At 39.1% G+C, this 25,710-nt stretch overlaps 1 protein-coding gene across 1 annotated transcript in view; it reads left to right on the top strand.

Annotated features, from left to right (window-relative positions):
• The first annotated feature begins 3,302 nt into the window (after positions 1 to 3,302).
• PALLD (palladin, cytoskeletal associated protein) overlaps positions 3,303 to 25,710 on the top strand; it is a 247,839-nt gene continuing 225,431 nt past the window's right edge. Inside the window, exons 1-2 of the mRNA XM_063310551.1 lie at positions 3,303 to 3,417; positions 7,542 to 8,579. Of these exons, the coding sequence (XP_063166621.1) occupies positions 7,543 to 8,579 (1,037 nt within the window). The 5' untranslated portion in view covers positions 3,303 to 3,417; position 7,542. The remainder of the gene's footprint in view (positions 3,418 to 7,541; positions 8,580 to 25,710) is intronic.

The following is a 25,710-nucleotide window of genomic DNA, read 5'->3' as shown; positions in this document are numbered from 1 at the left end:
TAGATGGCTTGCCCTGAGTTCGAATTGAGATCATTCTGTCATTTTTTGGATTGTATCCAAGCACTGCTTTAGCCACTTTACGATTAATTATGAAGGCTACTCCATTTTTTCTGTGGTCCTCTTGTCCACAGTAGTAGATCTGGTGGTCATTTGATGTGAAGTGGCCCATTCCAGTCCATTTCAGTTCACTGACGCCCAAAATGTCTATCTTTAATCTTGACATCTCACCAATAACCACATCCAATTTGCCCTGGCTCATAGATCTTACATTCCAGGTTCCAATGGTCTGTTGATCCTTAGAACATCGGATTCGCCGTTCACCACCAGCACCGTTGGCCGCTAGCCGTCCTTTCGGCTTTGAGCTAGCTGCGTCATCACGTCTGGGGTTAGTTGAACTGATCCTCTGTTCCTCCCCAGTAGCATTTTGACCATCTTCCGACCTGGGGGTCTCATCTTCTGATGGTATACCGACATATCTCTGGTTGTACTGATCCATTTAGTTTTCACGGCAAGAATACTGAGGTGGGTTGCTTTTACCTTCCCCAGGGATCGCATTTAGTCTGACCACTCTGTCATGACCTTCCCATCTTGGGTGGCCCTTCACGGTTTAGCTCATGGCATCATTGAGGTGCTCAAGCTCCAGCACCATGACAAGGTAACGGTCCTTTGCTGAAGATTCTTCTGAGTAAACACATATAAAATGCTGTTAGTCACATAGGTGTTGTTAAAGCATTCTATGCATTTACTCCCTTCTATCTTTCTCTCTTTTGAAAGCAACTTCATTAGCTCAACTTCTTAGGAAGAATATATAGCAATCTGAAGGAAGTGGATTATATGGACTCTTGCAGCCAGGTTTCAGACCAGATTATAGTACTGAGGTGGCACTAATTACAGTTGTCAGTGACCTTTGGTGGGCTCAGGTTTGGGGTGGTGTATTCATGCTGGCCCTTCTGGGTCTCTCAGTGGCTTTTGATACCATCAGTTGTGATATCCTTCTGTACTAGCTTAGGGGGTTGGGAGTGGAGGCTGTGGTTTTACAGTGGTTCTCCTCCTCCTTTGATGCCAGTTCCATTTGGTGTTGGTGGGGAGGAAGAGGTCCAGCTCTAGACTTTTGCACTGCAGGGTGCTTCAGAGTTCTTTGTCCCCACTCCTATTTAACTTCTACATGAAAGGTCAACTGGGAAAGGGGCATCAGTCTTCACAGAGTTAGGTATTATCAGTATGTTGATGATATTCATCACCAATATATTGATGATTGTACATCTCTGCCCAGGGCCACAGAATTGATGCCATCAAGGTTCTTTCCCAGTGTCTGCAGGCTACGGAGGTCCGGATAAGGAAGAACAGGCTTCCTATTAACCATCTTTGATTCTGGTTAGGGTGGCATTCCCCCAGACAGAGTTAGTGAGCAATTTGGGAATCGTCTTGCAGTTTAGGTAGTAGCCGTGAGCAAGAGGATCTTTGCACAAATCTATCTTGTGTGCCAATTGTGCCTGTTCTTGGATTAGGAGACTCTCTGCTCAGTCACTCATGCCTTAGTCACCTCTCAGTTGGACTCTTCCGGTGTACTCTACATGGGGCTGCCTTTGAAAAGCATTTGGACATACCACAGTATACCCACAAAACCCACTGCTTTGCAAGCTGCACTAGCTCTTGATAGGCTTCTGGGTGTAATTCACAGTTCTAGTGGTCAACTTTAAAGCCCTACATGGCACAAGACCAGGTTATCTGCAGGTCCACCTGTTTCAATTGTTTTTGCTCATCCTACCAGATTTAGCAGGGTAGGCATGCTCTGGGACCCTTCTGTGAAACAATGTCATCTAATAGGGCCTAAGAGACATGTCTTCTTTGTTGAGGCAGCTGCCCTATTGTGATGCAATGTAAGGGTGGCCTTGGCAGACAGGGGTGGTGGTAGTGGTGGTGGAGAGATGCTGCCCAGGAAACAATCAGATAAAAGAGAAAGAAGTCCGCAACTGAGTAACAGACAAAGAAAGTTAGAAAGGGCCCACCTTAATTACTCTGGCAGTAAATAAGGAGGGCAGGAGATTTGTACTTCAAGACTTGCAAGATTCTGTTAATGTAGCCTTACAATAAAGTAGAATTAGCTTCTCTTGCCATATTTCCTGTCTGTATATCTGGGAGGGGTAACACCTATGAAACAGTGTTTTCCCAAGATTCAGATGGCTCCAACCCTGTCAGTTTTCTGTAGGGCCTTGAAGACATGGCTTTTCCTTCAGTTACTGGGTCAGGATGTTAGTTGAACCCGATGTATAAGATTGCATAGAGGATTGGTTTTTTTGTTTTGCTTTTTCCAGATGGGTTATTAGGCACTTCAGTTACATTGTATTCTTTATATGTGCTTATTATCATGTTTCTTTCGAATATTGAAGGTATTGTTTTTCTTTTGTGTTATATTGCTGGCATGTTTTATTGTATTGCTAGCTGCCCACAGTCACTTGAGATGGGCAGCCATGTAAAACATTTAAATAAATAAATAAATAGATCGATAGATAGATCGATAGAATAGAATAGAATAGAATAGAATAGAATAGAATAGAATAGAATAGAATAGAATCAATATGCATACATGGCTTTATTATATTCCAGCTTCTCCAAACTGGGCATCTCCAAATATGCAGTTGTCAACTGTTAGGTAGGAGACTTCTCTAATAAAAAACAATAGAAAAAGGGAGACAACTTCCTGCAGATGTCATTGCTCTCTCATTTCTTCCTCCAATCCCCTTTTGGTATTACTGTGAAATTTACACAGTAATAGAACTGTGATAGAACCCTTACAAAGAAAGAAGGCCACCAGTAGAGAAAGTCACCTTATCCAAGGCCATGTAGTGGATATCAGCATTACAACAGAAGATCTTCATAGCAAAAATTGAGTAGCTCACTTTTAATTAATATTTTATTTCAGAAACAAATCTGAAATTAATGCCAGAAGTTCTTCTATGGAGAGTTATTTTCTAATACCAGAACCATCCAAAATATTTCCTATGGATAGCTTTAGTTGTGTCATATTTTAAAATACTTTGATATTAAATAAGAACATTTTAAGCTGCTTGTTGTAATCAGCAGCAATTCAAGTTTTCTTGAATGTTTAAGTTTGAAACACATAGAAGTTGTTCGTTCTTCCAGGCTCAAGGTCTATTATGCAGAAATTCCAGATAGTGGCAGTTCACTGAAACATGAGTTCAGTTGCCAAATATAGATGAGAAGGATAGGAATTACACAGTCAAAGAAGACAGATGTAACTCAGGGGCCACAGTTATCTCAATAGTTACTGTGGACCAAGCTATCTTGAATGAATAGCTGAAGCAGTTCTAGTTTCCTGCTTTCATAGACAAAAGGGTGAAGGGTTTCCATTATCCTACATGAAATTCTTCACAATTCGGCTTGAAGATTTGAAAGGTTTGTGTGATGTTTTGATTCTTTATTGAATATAATTAATTATATTTATTTAATATTAAGCATTGAGAAGTGTATTTCATATTTTGCTGCAATTTTTAAAAGTTCCTACTGATCATTACCATTCTTCCAGAACAAATAATTTATCTTTAATACATTTTTATTGTCAAAAACTTTTATCAATGGACTGGTTATACGTTTGTGCATTCCTCTTTCTTAATTATACCAAAGAAACAGCCTAACTCAAGTATTTAATAGTGCTCAGTATATTTATTTTCCACCTTATTTTCAGGAAATATTATTATTCTCTTAACGTATCCAAAATTGTTTATGTAGAATTCATGGTTTTTCTCAGGATATTGTCTGACGTTTCTATGACAGGTAATTATTTCTGCCAAAATATCATTTGCAGATTTAATACTATTAGAAATAATTAAGAAAAAAATGAATGTGTTTGTGTATGATGGCAAAACAATATATTGAACAGCTTGTTTGCATGTATGTGTGTATATTTATATACACACACAAGCTGTTCAATATATGGGGAGTCATCACGTTTGAGGATGGCTAGTGCCCTAGAGTGCTCGTCACATACAAGGACTGAGTTATTTTTGCCATTTGGATTTTATTTTTATCTATATTGTTTACTTGTAACTGTTTTTTAGATATTGTATTTTTATATATGGTAATTTTATTGTATATTGATTATTTTATTGATTATTGTTGTAAACCACCCAGAGTCCCTCTGGTGGGAAGAGATGGGTGTTGACAAATTTGATAAACAAATAAAGTTATACCATTATTAAACTTGTTAGTGATATGAGGAAAGCATTTATAAATACACTGGAGTCTAATCAGAAGGGTCTAGAAATAGCTCATAGGCTAGTTCTAATTATGATCATGTATGCCATTTGATAGGGTTCAAGTGTTATTTTAACTAGATTAGCTATCATTTAAAAAAGCAGAGCCTTGGCAAAGGAAATCTGGATTCCCTGTATTGCAGTTCTCTGTATCCTGGCCCCACTCTATTTCAGCATTAACTGCAGATAACCACAGCTAAAACACATTGGGTAGATTGAGAGATTTGAAATCAAAACAGCTTTAAAGGTCTAACATTGATATTAAATTATAAGGACCAAAACTGCTGGCCAGACGTTAAGAACAATGAAATAATTGTGGCACTTGAATGGTAAAGTACCCACCCCATCCTTCCATTATTAAAGAGAAAGCTAGTTTTTAAGTCTTTTTTCCTTCACTGGAGTTAATGAATGAACTACTTAAAGGTAGCTTAAGACATACTTTTGCCTGCTAACTTTCACTAAGCAGTGGATTTCTACAGAGATGCAAAGGGATTTCTGTGAGATTGAAGCATACCTAGTCCTCCCCCCCCCCCGCTTTATTTTTTTTCCTGCATTTGCTGCTTTGCTGGGAAGAACAGATGGCCATACAGAGAACATGCATTGATTACATGGACTTTCTCAGATCTGAGTTATTCATCACAGTGATGAAGAAATAATAGTGTTTGCAAAATATTAAACAAGAGATTTAATAAAATCTGAAAATACATAAAATCAGTAATAAAAAAATATATAATTAACAATCAGTTTTAAAATTGGGGGGCAGATAGAAACATGCTGAAAATAAAAAGGGCCTCACCTAGCTAAATGTGACCATACAAAAACATCCTACAGTTGCAGTCCTGTTCCTATTCAAGTGAGTTTACATGTGAATATCTAGATATAACTTAACAAAAATACTCTATCAAGCCTCAGTCTCAAAGTTCAAGTGTCAAACAGACACAGCTTTTGCCTTCTCCCACAACTGGTAATCGCAGGCTTTGGAATGCTAATTCCTTGCATTCATTTCTAAGGAGAAAAGCCTTGTGCTACCCAAAAGGGAAAGGAGAAAAAAAGAGAACATGCTCACATTTCCCTTCTAACCAAAATTCCTTTGCTAGCACCAAAATTGCTTTTTGGTTTTCAAGGCAGTTTTCTTTTCTGGCACGATTTGGTTCCTTTTCAGACCGCCTCTCCCATCAGGCACTTCTCTTGGATCCTCATCTGTCCACTGCAGACATCTGATCCTCCTCAACCCTATCGCCATAGATTCTCTTGGCCCACTGCTTGTTTGACTACCACTCCTTCTCAGTCCCCTGCTTTTTCAGTCACTCCTATCAGCAACTCATGTAGCCCCTCCTTACTGCCTACCTTCTTTGGCTCTTATATATTTTGTCTCCAAAACATGTGTCAGGTTGCAGGTGCTCCAAAGAGTTAGGATTTTTCCAACTGTCTATGTGCCTTGAGCCTTGCATCTGACTCTTGGACCACAAAGAAAAAAATAATTTTGGTGTTTATAATGTTGAGAAAAACAGATTTTTTTGTATCATAGTAGCTCATCCTTCTACCTACTCTCTTCCTTTAGTAAAAGCTGGGACATTCCTTTAAGTCAGAATACCTTAGTTTTCTCAGCACACAGCTTTCACTGTTCTTTCAATATGTATACAGAAAATCTGCTATCTGATATTTCTCAAATTGATGTTGTATTTTAAACCTATAAGACTGAAGAGCTGAATACCATTAGTTAATCTCCAATTGGTGTCTTTCATTTTCTCTAACCATACAAAATATTTTTTTTCTAATAATATAAGGTGATCAGTAATTACAATAAATTCATATCTCCATTAGTATACTTTTGAATATTCAATTTAAACAAATAGATTGGATTTGCATCTAAATGCAAAGGGTTACAAAGTAAAAGGTAAATCAAAATCAAGTCCTTTTAGCACATGTTTTAAACATAAAGCAATCAAAGCGAATATTTGTAGCTCAGGGTTGAACTGTGGAGTCCTTGGTGCTCTCTGAGCCTTGTTGTTTTCTTGCAGACGTGGAGAGCAAGGCCCACTCCCTCTTTGCACTGAAGATGTTGCCTAGTCTGGCAATGAAACATCTGCAAGAAAACAACAAGGCTCAGAGAGCACCAAGGACTCAACATAAAGCAATTTTTAGGTCCTTAGAAGCCTGATGGAATTCCACCATCCATTGCACCTCAGCTGCAGCCTTTGTAACTTGCATTGAGAAATAGTGACTAAATTATACATTTCATCAAACTAACCCAATGAAAGAATGCATTTTTTCTTTTTTTTTTGTAGTTGGAATTAGTGTTTGTAGGATGGCAAACAGTCTCATCTGGTAGTCATATATCCCATGACTACCTGGAATATATCTGAGATATCTCAATCCCTAGAACTCCTAGGAAAATAAACCTAATCTAACAGATTATTAGGGTATGATTTTATCAGATGGGTGGAGGTAATTAAAGACAGGGGGTTCCATAAATAACCAAGTCCTGTGCTCTGAAAAGCTTTGTAAGTAACAACCAGCACCTTGAATTGTACCTGTAAGTCTTTCAGTGAGCAGTGCAGCGTGCAAAGAACACTCCAAGGTGCTCTCATAACAATTTGAGCCATTGTACTATATCATCACAGAGAACCCTACCAGGAGTACATTTCCCACTTGCATCATTCTCAGTGTTGTTAAAGCTACTGAGTCCTCCCACCCGACCAAGGTGGTAATTTCCTGGAAATGAGACATTTTATTGGCTGAGGCAAATGACAAGATGATGCCTTTCTCCCTCCCATTCCATACAGGAAAGCTGAAAGGACAGCCAGCTGAACCTTTAATATTAGCTATGGGGCAGAATCCAATAATACATCTGTCGGGGAATATGACAACATCTGGTATAGCAGTAGGTTAGTTTAGATTATCAGGAAAGGCTAGGCCTTCCAACAGAAGGGAATGTGTAAGTAGAATAGCAGGATAGTCATTAGAGGGGGGTGCCTCATCATACTTAATAGTAGAGTCAATCTTGGTAATACATGAGAAATTTTAGGTTTTAGGTAAAACATCTGAAATTCATCATTCCAGCTACATAGAACAAGTTACAATTAACACTGTAGTAGCCAAATATAAATATATTTTAAAACATACTTTTATGTATAAAAGTGTAAGGGACATTCACCTACACTATATTTTTTTTCTCTGCTTTATTGACAATGCTAGATTAGTAAAGGATACAAATTAGATAAAAATTCCAGGTCTTACTGAGACAAGATTTATTTTTTGTTCCAGCATGCAGAACAGAAGTTGTGAGCAGCCTGACCCTCTCTCTGTAACCATGAAAGAGCCTCATCCTTTCGAGAAAAGCTCTTATGCTAGAAACTATGAAAACAATTCTGAGGATTCATCATCTTATGAACTCTTTTATGATTCCCTATCAGATATACAAGATGGGGAATTTTCAAATGAGCTATCTGCCTTTCTTAGTGAAGATGAGATAAACAAAAGCCTTGAACTTGCTCACCAATCTATTGATCCTGTTGATAAAGAAGTTAAGCAAGATTACACTTATTTTAACACTTTTCCCAGCTCACCAGAGAATGGCTCTTCTGGGCAAGTCAAAGCACATGACAGAGATGCTTCCAAGAGAAATTATGCAGCCAGCTCCACTTCCTTGCGGCCTTCATCTCAAATTCCCACAGAGCAGCAGGACCAGAATTCATATCCTCAAGAAAAAAACAATATTCTAAATGTCACTAGTAACCAAGCAAGTGCCTCTCCCCTGCTGCCTGCAAGACCCAGCTTTATTCGAAGTCTCAAGAATGCTGAAAGGAGTGGTTTAAATGCACAAAAGGTGAGCCCCAAATCTAAATCAGTTTTGGCAAGTAATGTTCCCTTCAAGAATAAGCTGTGTGACAAAGCTGCCACTTTGATTGAAGAACTGTCTTCTATCTTTCGTGAAGCAGCCAAGATGAGAGGTGGGAGTCCAGATGGAAATTCTTCTTCTCCAGATAGTGGATATCTTTCTCCTAAAAGCAAGCAATTAGCTTTGTCAAATTCCTTAAGGAATCCAGTTCTTGAGGAAACAAGCTTAGAAATCACACCAAAAAATGAGATCCCAGAAGTCATGCAGGGTAGGGAATGTGTGCTGCAAAGGATAGAAGGCTCTCAGATTAGTCAGACTGTATCTCAGAACCAGGTTGCAAAAGAAAGTCAGAATCAATTATCACCCCCTCGATTTATCCAGAAACTGAGAAGTCAAGAAGTTCCTGAAGGAAGCAAGGTTCTACTTCAGTGCAGGGTTGCTGGAAACCCAGTACCTCAGGTCAGGTAAGTCTTGAATTTTCATCTTTGAGTATTCATTGATAGACCTTTTGTATGATCTCCCACCCCACCACCCCTTAACTCTTCCTTTTACTTTACACTTTCCATCTGGCACATCCATCAGTGGATTGGCAAGAAAAAAACCCAGACCCCACAGCTTTACATTCCATTTTGTCACTTAGGTTAGAGGGGAAACTTGCAGAATTTAGTTTCACCTGGTGGAAGTAAGGAATATCCACCTTGTTTTCTTTTTTTCAAAAAAAGGCCAATGGTTCACTAGTGAACTGATAAAAAAAAAAAGATCCAGCATTTCACCAATCCATCACAGGAAGGCCCTTTCAGGAGGGTAGACAGCCCAGTAGCCCAGGATGAAATGGCTGTGGAGTATTGTGACTATTGACTGGAGGGGAGGGGGTGTTTCCACCACAGCACCCAGTAGCCAATTGGAGCAGTTTCATTTGCATATAATATGTTCAACGGGCAGACCACACAGCATTTACTGTATCTTGGCAGAACTAAGAACACTACTTTGGACATGGAGCAAAACAGTAGAGACTTTGCAGGGGAGGGGGAATTTGAGGACAACATTGTTATTCCTGTTCTCAAGAAATGGTTAGTGGGCTGTGTTTGTGATGGGGCAAGTGGGATGGGCAGATGAGCTCTGTGTCACACCCCAATGCAATTATACTGTATTTACCAGACAGGAAGAAAATCCTGACACTCTGTCTCCATTACCATATTTTAAGAGAATCTAAAATAGCCCTCCCATTTTAAAGCTAAATTTGGGGAATAACTAGTATTCCTTTCAGGTCCATCTAGTGTTGTCATAGGCTATTTTAGGAGCAGTGTGCTTAATATAGTCTGTTTGTCTGAATTATCTATGTTATCAACAGGAATACAAATATTTCTGGCTGGCTTTCATTGCTAGGTGGGATCTGTGGTAATACCAAACTCTCTTCCTCCTCTGAATGTACTTGAAAAAAATAAATAAGGAAAGTGACAGGGTCAGTATCTTACTTATTCTGAATATTTCCCAAACTTTGGCACAAAATAAACCAGTGATTTGTCATCTACCACCATTTCTAGCTAGTCTCTTTCACCATTTCAGGTCTTTCTTGACATTTGGTTCTAATTAAGTTAGAACCAGAAGTTATGGTTTAAGAAGCACTGTTTTACTGAAAGGATCCACAGCCATCAACGTACTGTCAAATGTTATTAGCTGTACTGCCATTTGTTATGCAACAATGAGCAAGAAGTGACACTGTTTGGGTGACTTGGAACCTTTTTCTGTTGTCACCATTTTTATATGACTTACCAGTGTATCTTAATATGCTTTTTTTTTAAAAATGGTTAAGACAGAGTAGACTTTAGAAACTTGGAAAATTGCAAAAAGGAAAAAAACCCCACAGAATAACCACTGATTGGTGTATTACACTGCAACTTGTATTTCTATTTGGAACAAGGTAACTCACTGCCTTCACATGAAGTGGCAGAACCCAGCCAACTTTAGTTGATCTGGAAATAAACTAAGTGGAATAAAAACTGGTTAGTACTTGGGAGTCTACCAAGAAATCCCAGGGCTATACGCTAAATTTGGAAATTGAGAAAATATTCTGGATAAAGCCATGTGTCCATGTTGTCACCAGAAGTCAAGCTCAAATCCAGGGATACTTCACATAATTGGGTGCCATCTATTAATATAAAAAGCTTAAATGTTAGATTTTGTAGGGGATTAACTGAGGTATTACTTTTAATTTGTTTTTTATCAGAATTTTATTAAGTTTAAAGCAAAGATAAAAACTACAAAAAAGAAAAAAACTACAAAAAGAAAAAAACTTTAAAAGTGAGAAAACACAGGATGAAAAAAGATTCTTAAGAGATTACATAAAGAGGTGACTTCTGACTTTTAACAGCAAGAATATGCAGCAATTTCCCATAATCAATCCCTTGCTCTGTGTTAAACCAGAATCACATTATTTCTATAAATCACTCCATTAGCATATTATAAAGATCACTAATTGCAATTGCTCCCTCCCCTGATATTAAAAGAAAATATGTAAACCACCTAAACAACCTCCCCCCCCAAAAACACTTATTTAATTACTTCCTTCCTACCACTATTCTATACATTTGTCTGCTATAATAAAAAGCAAACTAAAAAAAAGCAAATTTTATTCTCTTAATACTACAATTATTACAATCTTAATCATATTAAACCTAAAACCAAACATGTATTATTTACCTTATTAATCTCAATCCACAGCCTTAAAGAAGAATAACATCAAAGAATAACATCAAACAAACCTTAAAAGCAATCCAAATAAACATTCTCAAACCCTTACCCCACTTTGAAGTAAACCAAAACGTTCACATTTTTCCAAAATACACACAGGGCATTTTTCACAAAAAAATAAAACAGCCCAATTGCCCCCACAAATACTCCAACCTCTCAGCAAAAAGCCTCCCATAGATAACCAACCCCTCCATTCCACAACATTCCATCAGAGCAGGAACACTTATGGTTTGCAGTTTGAGTCCCTTTAATTTCTTCCAAACATCTTCTGACATTTTGACCATCTCACAGTTAATAGAAACCCTTGTATCATTGTTAAGATCTTCAATTCCTTTCATGACATCCCCAGCCAGATGCCACATTTCAAAACTAATATTTTCAACAATGTCCTAAATATCTTGTATAATAACCTGGCAAGAGTTGGAGAGAATCTGTTTAAGGTCTCGATGGAACTTTGAGAAGGTCTGCTTGAAATCCTCCATGTTCCAGGCAATAGATTATGGCGCCCTCTTAAGTACTTAACCAGGGAAAGTAGAATGTAATGGAAAGTTTCCAGAACCGTTTACATAAGTGAAAGGCTGTAGCAGCAGAAAACTGAAGGTTCAAAACAGATTCTGTGATGGAATGTGTTCCTGAAGGAGGGGGTGATGTGGTGAATTCCAGCATTGGTGCTGAGTCCCAGGGCAAGAGAGCATTCCAGACTGATAGAAGACATCGCAGCCCAGACTCTGTTGCTGGGATGGTTAAGAAGTTCAGGGTAGCCCCACCCTAGAGCTCTTCTAGGTTATTTTCCTTAGGTTAGTGTAGTAATCTCAGTCTGGCAAGATTCTGTCTGTAAGGTAAGAACAATAAAGAACTAGAGTTGGAATACCATCTCAGCGTGGTTCTTATCCTCAATTCCCTGACAGATTCAACATGTAGGAAAATTTTGAAATCTTCAAATTCAGTACAGAAATAATAACAGGGAGACAAATGTTTACTTTCAGTCCTCCTCAATATTTGGATGGAAGCAAGCCTCCAGAAACTTTAAAAAAAAATTCTTTTTAAAAGTTAATCCCCAAAATAACAATAAGCACCAAGAGAGATCACTTCTCCTTGCTATAAAAAGCTGAATTGTCAGATCTGCCTGCAGAGCCTGTGAGCACAGCTGTTCAGATCACCATATTCCCACTGGAAGCCCGAGGTATTACTTTTAATTTGTTAATAATTTTATATTTTTTTCTTTTTACAGCCCACTTTGGGCAATTCATTTTTGGAGTCAAAAACTTATTTTTTTAAACAATTGAATAAAAGAATTGGTTACTTACCTGTTCACCTCCAGTCCCAGAGCATTTATGAAACAGTGTTATTATCTTGCCAGATTTTTTAAAGATCTCTTTCACTGTAAGGAGTGCTCATTTATTCCTATGCTCTATTTGAATCCATAAGAAGACCAATACATGATTATAAATATAATGTCAATATTTGATTTTCTTTATGCCTCTATTTTTGGTAAGGATTTCCACCAGTTTAACTGTAGGAGGCTGGGTTTGTACAACATGGTAGCCTACAATGTAATTGTGTTGTACAAACCCACAAAATTGGACTAATTTAGAAAACCATGGTTAAGCACGCTTAAGTATAAATGGTTTTTTTAATTATTTTTCGCAATTTCTTAACTCCTCTCATGGACTGCAAGAAACAAATATTTGCAATTAAAATTATCCCTACAGGTATTAACTATAAATCTACTGGAGATTACCTTTCCTGGCGGTCAATGGTAATGGAAATAGTGTCTAAGCATAAATCCCATAAGTGAACCTACACAATGTGGAATTAATGTGTTGATCCTGTCCAAGCATGGGAAGTTCAAAAAGTGGATTTAAATGTCTTGGTTCTAAAACTGGCCCAAGCCTTTAATTCAGCAAAATAGGTTTGAATTGATTGTGTGTGAACACCGGTACGACGTGTAACTCAATAACAATAGAGATAATGCCTTCTGAAGCTAAACATATTGGTTACATTTTCATATCAAATGTATTCTTTAAATGAGTGTGATGTCAACAGAGTTGTCACTCATCCTTTGGCAAGCTTTATTTTTAAAGTTATGGTATTTCCTTTCATATGCAGTCAGTGCTTTTCCATTCTTTTCTCCTTAATTTACCTTAATTATATATAAAAGTCATAATCCTTCAATCACCCCTTCCGAGTATTCTATTACCTTTTATTCCAGATGCTAGTAACACTAGGGCTATTTTATCTGGGCTGTAAAAATTCAGGCAGCCACTAGTTGACAGCAGAGAGAGAGACAGAAAACCCACTCTTCGAGACCATCCCTTAGTTGCCCGGATTTTTGCAGCCCAGATATGGTAGCCCTAAGCAATACATTTTACTAGTATGACTTACAGGTCTTTCACACATTTTTTAGGATTCAACTGAAGTTTACTATACATATTCCTGCACAACAGAGTTATGAAATATATGAATATTTAATGTAGATGACTGTCATGAGGATTGTAGCACATGGTATAGCTTACTCTTTAATCCTGCCTTATACGTCTGCTTCACCTTATGGCTTACTTCTTGACTATACCTCATGGTTTATCCTTTGGTTCTGACTTACTGTTTACTACTCTTTGTCCCATGGCTCCTGCTTCACTACAATCTGCTAAACATAGGACACATGGAACAGGATTCCTATATTGTGTTAAGTCATAATATGACTTGTTTGGATTTTGTTTAACATACTGTGCAAATGGGGGTATGTGGTTTTTTGAGGTTTCCTGTCATATTTTCTGGTTTGTGTCCAAGCTTACACCTATACAGCATGGGCAGTTAAAAAGAGGAGGAAAAACAAACCAGTAATTGGTCAAAGAAGCTATAATTATTTTTCTCACCAGCAAGATTAACTCTGGCTTGTTTTGACAAACAAAGTTAAATTAACCATACCTAGGTATGAGCAGCATAGAGGCTTTTCCTGCATACACATTGTACCTATCAAAATTAGAGGCATTTTTCTGGTGTGCACACATAGCTCATTGCTTTGCTTTTCTCAGTGGCCAGGCCATTCTAAAAAACTGTACTTCTGAAGCAAACATTCATAAATTTGGGAAGGAACCACGAATTTATACATGTATAATTATCACTCAGTGACCATCAGGTGATATCTGGCATGACTGAAATTGCCCATGTCATTCAAACTTGCAAAAAGATGCCTTTATCTTAGTTGACGCTTCCAGTGTTTTCTTTCTCATATAAAGCTATCCAATAACTAAATGTTAAATATTTGAGCTACCAAGTGACAAAATTAGAGTTTTTTTTCTGGATTAGGATTTACAAGGTTCTTCAAGTATGTTACGGCATTCTGTATAATTCAGGGGCAAAAATTCTTATCTTTTATAACTCTATCACCCTAAGATAACTCCTCAAACCTTATTTACCTGCAGATTTATGAACCATGTATTTGTTGCAGACTTACACAACATTGCATCTGGGGTTAGTAATTCATTCCTAAATATGTAATTTCCCAGTTTTAGCTAGATGCCTTTTCCCTGTGATCTGTCTTCTTAGAGCCTCATCATATGATGCAAAAAAGGCAAATCTATTTATACCTTCATTGTAACCATACTTCTAAAATATATCTGCTGTTTTCCTGTCACTAAGGGACTGATGAAAGACCCAGCTGTGTCTCCATATTATTCACTTTGCCTTAAAGAGCTTAATTGGTGCCCATTATGAATAAGCACCATGGGCGTAATGAGCATGTGCAGTTTTACCATATAGGCTAACATCACATCACCCCGAATTGGCCATTATACCTCTCCTGTAAAGCAAATTACTTCTACAGCAGCACTAAAATTGGTTCTGCTTTAGTTTGTTGAGAACTGATTCACAGAAGGATACATAGAGGTGAGAAAGTACACGTTGTCCTCCACCAAAAAATGGATTCTGTTTTGTTTTTTGTTTTTAACTTTCTAATACAAACTTGGCTGAAAGCACACAGAACAGCTATGGTTTCATGGGCTCTGTTCACAAACAGCATAGTGCCCACTGAGGAGGCAAATGAAGACATACATCATAACAGTATCATCCATGTCTTAACATCATGAAAATGAAATTTATTTATTTATTTATTTATCAAATTTGTCACCGCCCATCTCCTCTGACCAGAGGGACTCTGTGCGGTGTACAATATAGAATAAATATACAATAAAAGTTCAAATAAATATACGATAAAATTCTAATAAAATCCCATTAAAACTAAAACGATTTCTTAACTACCCCAGCTCATAAAATCCAGATGGCTATGATCTCTTCAATCATTATGTAGGAGGGGCACTTTAAGGCACTAGCCAACCCCAAGTATGTCAATTCTCCTTCCTGCCCCAGGCCCGGTGGCAGAGCCAGGTCTTCAACTTCCTCCGGAAGGCTAGGAGCGATGGGGCTAATCTCACCTCCAGGGGCAAGATGTTCCAAAGGGCGGGCGCTACTGCTGAGAAGGCCCACCTCCTGGACCATACCAGATGGAATTCTCTTATTGACGGGGTCTGCAGCATGCCCTCTCTGCATGAGCGGGTGGGACGGGCTGATGATACAGGGAAGAGGCGGTCCCTCAGGTAACACGGTCCCATGCCATGTAGGGCTTTAAAGGTGATAACCAATACCTTGAATTGGACCCGGAAGGAAACTGGTATCCAATGCAGCTCACGTAGCAAAGGTGTTATGTGCGCCCTTCTAGGGGCACCAAAGCTAGCCCGCGCGGCCGCATTCTGGACCAGCTGAAGCTTCCGGATACCCTTCAAGGGTAGCCCCATGTACAGCGCATTGCAGTAGTCTATATGTGAGATAACAAGGGCATGAGTGACCGTCCGAAGGGCTTCCTGATCCAGGAAAGGGCACGACTGGTGCATAACACGAAGCTGTGCAAAGGCCCTTCTGGCCACGGCTGCCACCTGCTCTTTGAGCAGGAACCGTGAGTCCATGAGGACCCCCAGATTACACACTGGGTCTGTCTGGGGCAGTGCAACCCCATCCAGAACTAAAGATGACAAAGTCCCAGATACGGAGGAACCCTTAACCCACAGCCTCTCCGTCTTAACAGGGTTCAGCCGAAGCCTGTTGTTCCCCAGACAGACCCCTACAGCCCCCAGGCACCGAGAGAGGGCAGTCACAGCATCACTTACCTCACCTGGGATGGAGATATACAATTGAGTATCATCGGCATACTGATGATACCTCATCCCGTGGTGACAGATGATCTCGCCAGCGGTTTCATGTAGATGTTAAATAGGAGAGGAGAGAGGACCGAGCCCTGTGGCACCCCACAAAGGAGAGGTCGAGGGTCAGATCTCTCCTCCCCATCACCACCAACTGGGACCAGCCCTGGAGGAAGGAGGTGAACCAGCACAAAACTACACCGCCCACCCCCAACTCCCTGAGCCGACCCGAAAGGATATCATGGTCAATGGTATCGAAAGCCGCTGAGAGGTCAAGAAGGGCGAGGATGGATGCACTACCCCCATCCCGCTCCCGCCAGAGATCATCCATAAGTGCGACCAATGCTGTTTCTGTCCCATATCCAGGCCTGAAACCTGACTGAAAGGGGTCTAGATAATCCGTTTCCTCCAGAATCCTCTGGAGTTGTAATGCCACCACTTTCTCAATCACTTTCCCCAAAAAGGGGAGGCGGGAGACTGGATGAAAATTATCCAGTACAGTAGGGTCCAATGATGGTTTCTTGAGGAGGGGTTGTACCAGCGCCTCCTTGAAGGCAGCTGGAAACACCCCCTCCCTCAAGGATGTATTAACCATCGCCTGGACCCAACCACATGTCACCTCCTGAGCTGCTTTCACCAGCCAGGAGGGACACGGATCTAATTGGCAAGTGGTGGCATTTACTGTCTGGAGGATCCTGTCCACTTCCTCGGGTCCAACAGGATCAAACTCTTCCCAGATAACATGGTAAGTACAATCCCTTGGTATCTCCACAGACCCTGCCTCACGCCTGGAGTCTAGCGTAGAGCGGATCCGAGCGATTTTGTCTTGCAGATGCTCCGAGAACTCCTCTGCATGGCCCTGCAGGTGGGTCACTGCACCCATCTTCCCCCAAAGGGATTGAGTGATTTTAAATAGGGCCGTTGGGCGGCATTCTGCAGATGCAATAAGAGCGGAGAAGTATTGACGCTTCACCACTTTTATCGCCACCAGGTAGGCCTTAATCGCGGCTCTAACCAGTGTTCGGTCGGATTCAGTCTTTGTCTTCCTCCAGTGGCACTCTAGACCTCTCTTAGTCCTCTTCAAAACCCTCAGCTCTTCCATAAACCACGGGGAGCATCGAGTGTGATGAGGCAAGAGAGGTCGCACAGGTACGATCCTGTCCAAGGCCCCAGCCACCTCCCTATTCCAGGTGGCGGCCAGGGCCTCCGCTGGACCATGCAGCAGATCCCCAGGTATAACCCCCAGCTCCCTCTGAAACCCTACTGGGTCCATCAGGCTTCTGCTGTGACATTAAAGTGTGCAAAAATTGGAATGGTGAAGCCCTGCAGATGTTTCATACCTTCTAGCATCTTCAGCCAGCACATCCAGTGATGAAAGATGCTGGGAGTTTTAGTGTAGCAGCATCAAGAGGACTATGTGTTCTCTGTCCCCAACATCTGCTCTGACAGATGGTAGAAATTGAGTGGGAGGGGTGGGAGGAAAGAGAGAATTAATGTGATCATACTTTTCTTTAGAAATAAATATCAATATCAGATAACAGACTATTTCAACTTCATAATTATATAAATATGAAATAAAATGTAGTCTATACTGATAATATGTAGATGCTATTATAATTTTTTAAAATACCTTGAAAATGCTACTATTCTCTGACAAAAATTTTCTATGGTAAATAAAAACTGTTCCATCTCACCAGATTCTTGTTTTGACATAGGGTCCTGATAGGACACTACAATATGTAATCATATCTATACAGTATATAGTAGTCTTCCTCAAACAGGTCAGGTTGGCTGGGTTTTCATGGCCATGTTGGCTAGGTATTCTGAAAGCTGTCATCTCAAAACATTTGAAGCACCCCCCTGGGGAAGGCTAATAGGACAAAGATATTATTGCTGATGAATACTTAACACCCGCGAAAAAGAAGTTAAAAATGTGTAACGCAGGAATTGTCAGTCAGCAAACAAGGTATCCAAGCAACAACAAAAACAAAAAATCATCCTCCATTCATAGTAGCACTTTGAAGTCTATTCTAACAGCTGACCTAGTCATACCATCACTAAACTGCCCCTGAAATTCGAAGCAACTTCTTAAGCAGCATTCTCCAATTTAGAATGAAAAGCTGCTGTTGATAGCAGAATTCAAAATCACTTTACCTACTGGCCAATCGTCATGCTGGCCACATGACCCGGAAGTGTCTATGACAACGCCGGCTCCAAGGCTTAGAAACGGAGATGAGCACCGCCCCCTAGAGTCGGATTCGACTGGACTTTACGTCAAGGGAAACCTTTACCTTTTTTACTGGCCAATTAAAATCAGATCATCATTTAGAATACTTTTTTTGCCACAGATTTCATTGCATTCTGACACTGGATTGTGCTGGGAACATAATAACCCTGTTCAATTCATTGTTGTCATGAGTGCCGTTGAGCTAAAGTCATCAGCGCAATGGCACTCATGACAATGACAAGGAAATAGGTGAAGGGGTACAAGTTAAGTAGCCATCAACCCACAACGACTAACGGCTAACAAACAATAGCTAAACGGATCACGGAGCCACCCAAGCCATCAGCGGCAATACAACGGGGATCGCCCAGCTGAAAGCAATCAGCAGAAGAATGAAAACCTGAGGATGGGCGATCCTGGAAACCCTCAACCAATGGCAGGGCAACGCATGGGACAAAGGGGGGTGACGTGACCGAGAGCGAGGGGGCGCTGACCGGCGCGGGGTATTTAAACCCCGCACCGGCGCGCTCCTGTCACTCTCAGCTTTTTTCTACCAACGTTGTACCTACCCTGAAATAAACCAGAGCCTGCTTTGCGAACCAGTGTCTGAACGTTATTCAGAGGTAGGCAGCGCATGACAATTGTCCATATCTGGAAATTTCAGGTATTAAAAATCTAGGATCTAAACCACTGAATAGAAATTTTGCATTTAATTATTTTTCTAGTTTGGCCTGTTTCTAACTAGGATGTTCTTTAAGGAGAACTAATATTATTCAAAACTTGGTCTATGTATGCTTGTGGTCTGACTAGCATAAAAACCCATTGGACATTCACTATATATCATCAGAGCTAGCAACAGTATTTGTTTTTAGCCATTCTGCTTTTTTAGACAAAAACAAATTGTCTTTTATTTGTTAAGAAAAATAGTGTTTTGTGTATTTGCACCATTTAATTCAAATATACAGGCCAAATATAATATGTATCCTAAAATATGTACATTAATAGCAGCTGAACTGAAAAAATATGATTTAAAACAAAATTAATCTCTAAATAGGCCACTAGTTCTCCTTGTAACAATTAGCTATACTCAGGTTAGACAAACTCCCTGCTCTCTAATTTATCTAACCAGACCACCCCGCTCCTTTGGATTTGACAAGAACAGGTTAGGTTACTGGTGTTCTAATCTGACAATCAAATGCTTATGGGCAGCATTTGCAGATGTGAACTTTCAGTGTTCTGTGGTATACTAAGTGGAATATCCTAAATACAAGTTCCTAAAAGTAAAATATTCTGCCGGGACTGGGAATTTGGGAAAGAAGGTTCTCAGCACAAAATTATACTTGGAATCCATTTTGGTGGTGAAACAGCAGTCATTGCTTATCAGCATTCAAGCATCTACCCTGTAGTGTTATTCCAAGACATTCTAAATTATTATACTTAGTGGGTTTATCTGTCTTTGCTTTTTTGACAAGGCTACATCTTGGACCATTTAACATTCTTGGAGGTAAATGCTACACTCAAATAACCAAATTTTGATGGCACATTTTTGTGGCATTCAAGTACATTGCTTCATAGATACCAATGTAGTGAATTCAGTTATCACTTTAAGCCATGATCTGATAAGCAAGGATTGTTTCAAAGGTCCATGAACTGCATACCATTGCATTCAAGAAAAATCTGGCCCAAATTAGACATGTATCAGGCAGCCACAGTGGTGTATAGATGTGTCTTCCTATTCTTATTATAAAGCACAGAAGAATGTCTTATTCTGTCATCAAAAGGAAATGGCAAAGGAGAGTAAACATGGACTCCTTCCTGTATGACCTGCCTGCTCCACATTACCTTAGGCTAATCTTCCCCAATCTGATGCTCTCCAGATGTATTGGAGTTGCAATTCCCAAAATACACAATCAACACATCTGGAGGTTGTAAGTTTGGAATGGCTTCTTTAGACATTTTTCTTCCAACCCAACTCACTTCCAGTACCATAACTAGAGAAGAAACAAAGTTCATGAGGCAGCAGAGCATGGAGGAGTACAGCAGAAAAGAGGGGTCCAACTCTACTCCCCAGTGTCTTTTTTCATATTAAGTAAAACTTCCCCATTGCTAGTATATCTTTACTTATGATTGGGGAAAAAAACATCAAAATCAGCTGTAGCTATCCCATCCACATTACACACTTAACTGCACAACACATACTGTAACTGAGCCATGTCATGAAAACTCTCTAACCCATACAAATGACCTCTCCAAACCAGTTTTATTCTTGTTTGAAGCAAAACTAATTTTTGATGCTAAGCAAATTGCTTACTTGAAGGCTAAGTGTCTTTTCTGGTATCTGTGACTATCCTAGATTACAAGTACTGCAAAAAATGCTGTCTTCCTTGGCACCTTGTCTCCACGGATGTTTCAAGTTTTGCCACTTCCCTGTGGCCATATGGAGCGAAAGGGGGGAGGAAATGGGAAGAGTGAGTAAGGCCCTCTAAATTTGTCTGCACTAGCACCAACTCCAACTATATATCTTATGTATTTTTCCCCCTCTCAGAAAGTTAAAAATAAAGAGAGGAAGTGGAGTAAAGACAGCCTCCCAGCTTTATCTGTGGCTGCTGAGAAGGTAAAATAAATAACCACTGCATGACAGACCCAGCTATTCCAAGTTTTGTGTTGTCAAAAATATTTTACCAAATACACAAAACAGAGCTATAGTTATACCAGATGAAGAAAATAATGTTCAAAACACGCTCTGACCATCAGAGGCAGTAGCCATGTTTTGGTTTTATTGCATAGATGAGCCTTAATGAGAAAAGTATTTGAAAAAAAATCAGTAAATTAGCTAATCTGCATGCTGTGCTAAGCCATGGTTAGTTAACCATGTTTTATTGAACAGACCACAACATACTCAGCCATGAACTATGTTTCATAATCATAATAGCTGGGTTCACAAAACACATTAAACCAGCTTTTAAAAAAGTAAAACTCATTATGGTTTAGTAAGACGAATGAATCCAGCCTATGTCTCCAATGACATAGATACAAGCTAAGATACAACAATGCATATTAGAAGCAAAGATTTTGCATGTTCAGCTTAGGTGTTAAACAGTAATGCTTAATTCAGAGTATCTTATAAAGAATACCAAAAGACCTATGAAGCTTATCTGAAACTCCTGGAAACCTTTAGGAGTTCAGCTCATTAGTAAACGGAACTGCCCATAAAGTTGTCCTTGGGTGAATTACATGTCAATGCAAGTAGAAAACATGAAGATCTTGTGCAGGCCACCTCTGTTGTTGAAGTCTTTGTAAAAGCTTCAAAGCAAACATAACTTGAGGTTCTTTTGTACTGAGCACATATGTTATAAAAACAATTATCAATCTGCTCTTAGTATCAAAGGATCTATACATTTAACAGGCTCTGTTGTATGTTTGCACCATTGCCTGGTATTCAGACATCTACAATAGGAATCCTTGAAGCAAAAGAATCAGAAAGAAAGTTAATACAGATAAAGGGAAGGGAAGAGGTGTAAAACCTACAGAACAGGGCATGACCATCGAAGCACAAACAATTACCATCCATATGGCAGCTTATTAGGTGCCTAAGAACACCCCCCGCCCCATTGCCTAGGACTTGAAAAATGATGGAGGGGGCAGATATCAAGAATCTGGCAGATCAGAATACATAATTAACAGACTACAGTCAGGCTGTGGGTCACAAATGGGGCAGGCCAATGCAGAGTTTACAGAAGCTATACCTTATAGGGAATTTAGGCCTCTTCAGCTGAAAGTGACTGTGTGTTTTATTGTAGCTTGCAATCCCTTGTGGGGAATATGGAAAGAATCAAAATATACTTCTCCCTCCGGAATAATAACTTGGACTCTAACCAGCTTTCCAGGCAAAAAAAAAATAGTGCAAGAGCATAGTTAGAAACATGGTTAGATCCCTAAGGAGGAAAGTGTAATAAAGAAGAGTTCACTTCAACCAATACCTGTTAAAATAATTAGTCAAGAGTTCACATAGGCTCACTATGCATCCAATATTAAAGAAATAAGGCTCTGTAGAATAACTGTGTGTGTGTGTGTGTGTACACTCCTAAATTCCTTAGTGCTATGTATTCTTACACATCTCTGAAACATAATTACCAATCTTGGTTATAAAGTTATAGTTGCATGCTGTTACTAAGCTTTATGTTATGAGTTGGGCAAATAAAAATGATTCCTTTGTCTGCAATAGACAGTCAATGTCTTATAGGAGCAGCTGTAGGAAAAGATTGCAGTATTCATCACTTCCACTGGTAATGAGTCCTTCATAGACAATCTTATTTATCAATACTATGTAACTAGATATTTGCATTTTTATTCATTGAAACTCCGTAAGTATTGATGCAGTCAATCTCAGCATCATCCCTCAATAGAAGAAGCAAGGAGAACACTACACAAAATATGGTTCGTTTTACTGTTGTTTGTTGAATAAATCACAAATGGCTGGATTTACACAGCCATAAAGTTCCTAATGAAATCAGTTTTTTTGTTGAGTGACTTTTAGTTATTGGACCTGAGAATGTGGATAAGATGTTTGACTTGGACCAATCAATTACAATATTTACATGCTCACTCCTTATCTTTTGTGGCTTATTGAATTCAGCTCTGAAAGGATGTTCATTTGAGTTCAGGAGGTAGTAAATACTAAATTGGAACAGAATAGTTCCAAGGCAATTTTTTACATTCCAAAATCCATGCTATTGTATTCCTAGTACAAAAGGAGTACCATTTAGGGCCATATTACGTCTCACTGAAAGAAATTAAAATAAGGGAGAAGGGAGGTTTATGCCCAAGTTGCTAGTAAGACTTTATGCTCTAATTTTGATTCATCTTCTATACATCCAATCCCAATAGTTCAAGTAATGCATATGATAACAGTAATTGTCATGAGTAAGGATGGCGAGCAGGGGGCTCCCTTCCAGACTGTTAAGCGCATGCGTAGCACTGAGGAATTGGTGAGCCATTCCAAGAGGCACAGATTGGGACCGCCTTAACCTGCGGGGTTTATATGGCTGGGTTTTTCCCACGCTTGTTCAGTTTGTTAGGATTACTGTTATGTACTAGCAATAAACATTAGAGAACAGTTCCTTGTCTCAGAGTGTTTCCTGGGAGTCAGGACAGTAATGACTTTTATAGCATTCCTGACAGTCTTTGTGCTCATTATTTATCTATTAAATCTTTACACTACACAGTGATCTCCTAGATTGGGAAAAGGGATTTGCCATTTTATCAATCCTTTTTAAAAATAGGGGAAGCACTTAAGAATATTAGGTATATCATTAATACAGTCCCTCAAAACAGTATCTGTGAAATATTTCTTTTATTTTCCCCCTCAGGAAACAGGACATTAATTGAATCTATTTGTAGGAAATGCTGCTGTACCATTTTACAGGGAGTAGATAACAATCCCCGTTTGTTCTTACATGCATTTATTTCACATGTACTTCAGGTGAGAACACTTTTCTTGACTGCAGTTGATTATTCTATTATATCAGAAAAGGTAAGATTTCTCCCTTTTAAAATGTATTTCAGATGTGTTTTTTAAAAAGTAGTTCTAGAATTTATTTCCTATGCTATTAGAAATTCTGGGACTATAAAAGGGATTGTAGTAGATGAGGCAAAGGATCAGATTCTGCTGAATACAGATTATATATAATGTTTTGTAATGCTCTGTCAAAAAGAGAGGAGGGAGAAAATAGGAGAGGTGAGGAAAGCAGTCAACAGGGGGATGTTCTGATGGTTGTTGGAAACTACTAACTGTCACTCTGAAGAGAATAAAAAAAGAAGCTGAGAAAATAAAGGACAGAAATAAAAGGACAAAAACTAACAGAATTAAAAATTTAAATGATACAGCAAGCAACCTCTAAAGCTCACAATAGTAACTACAGAATGGATCTCAGTATTGAATCAAGCTTGAAAGCATTATTTCCCTCAATCACTCTCTCTGCATCCCTTAGTAAACTCAGTTTCTGTTTAATTTCTTCTGATTTTGGAAATTCACATACACATTTTTTTTACTATTCTTGAGATGAATAATTTATCTAAGAAAATGATCTGCAGCAAGCATAACAAAAGGATATTTCTCTTGCTGGGATTGGAGAGACAATAAAAATTAAATTATCAAAATACCCTGTTGTAATGTAATTAAAAGGTCATAATAAACTTTTTAAAAATTACTTATCCAAAGGATTACCAAAACCCTTTCTTCAAAGAAAAGATCTCAACTTGTTTTATCTCAATAATATAATTCCTAGGTGGCACACTAATTAGGACACTACCAATTTATTTATTTATCTATCTATCTATCTATCTATCTAATTTATCCCCGCCCATCTCCTCCCATCGGAGGCCTCTGGGCAGTTTACAACAAATGATTAAAACCATCAGAATAATAAAATACAATAAAAATACTATAAATAGAAATAAAAATAAAGAATAAAAATTTAGGTATCAAAAGAATGTTTGAGCTTTTAGAGCAAATTGTTCTCTTAATACATCATCTGATGCAATATGTAAAGAACTGTGGGAAATGTATACAATCAAGAGCCTACTCTGAGACCAACATATTTTGTTAATATTTCTGTTAGTACATACCGACAATCTCTTTTTGGGACCTGATAGTAAAAATGTTGGCAACATCTGTATGGCAACAGATCATTTTACATGTTATACTCAGGCTTTTCCCACAAAAGATCAAAAAGTAGTACCACTACTAATGTTCTATGGGAAAAATAATCTATTATTAATTATTAAGATACCTTCAGATCAAGTCTGAAATTTTGCAAATAAACTTGTTCAGCCTGCTCAGCCTGTGGTCAAGATGTAAAGCTGGATTTCATCATCATATTAATGATACCAAATCACAGACTAATGGATGACCTCCCCCAGGCAGTTTCATGTAGGCATTAAGCCTAGACTTGGAACACCACACACTGGAGTGCCTAAAAGCTCAGGCTCTCTTCCCACAATAACACCACTTTCAACTACCCACTCAGGAAGAAGCAGAACCACGCCTCCAATCCCCAACCCCTACAGGCAGTCCACAAGGATACCATTACAGATGGTATAGACCATTGAGAGATCTAAGAGAATGAGAAAAAGTATGCCACCCACCTCCAAGACCTGCCACAGGTCATCCACAATCACAATGCTGTCTCAGTCCCATACCTAAGCCTGAATCCTACCTAGAAGGGATCTGTCCCATGCAGGATTCTCTGTTACTGAAGCCCAACTACCTTACCAAGAAATGATAAGTTGGTGTCCAGACAATAGTGTCTAGGATGGCTGGGTCAAGAAATGGCTTCTTGAGGAGGAGGCACACCCCACATCTTTCAACACAGGCAGCTTCACACACATACACACACCTTCCAAGATGCATTCACCACTTCTTTA

Source organism: Candoia aspera, chromosome 8, assembly GCF_035149785.1.
Source record: "Candoia aspera isolate rCanAsp1 chromosome 8, rCanAsp1.hap2, whole genome shotgun sequence".
In the NCBI taxonomy this organism is placed as follows: Eukaryota; Metazoa; Chordata; class Lepidosauria; order Squamata; family Boidae; genus Candoia; species Candoia aspera.
This window is presented reverse-complemented; position numbering and strand designations above follow the sequence as displayed.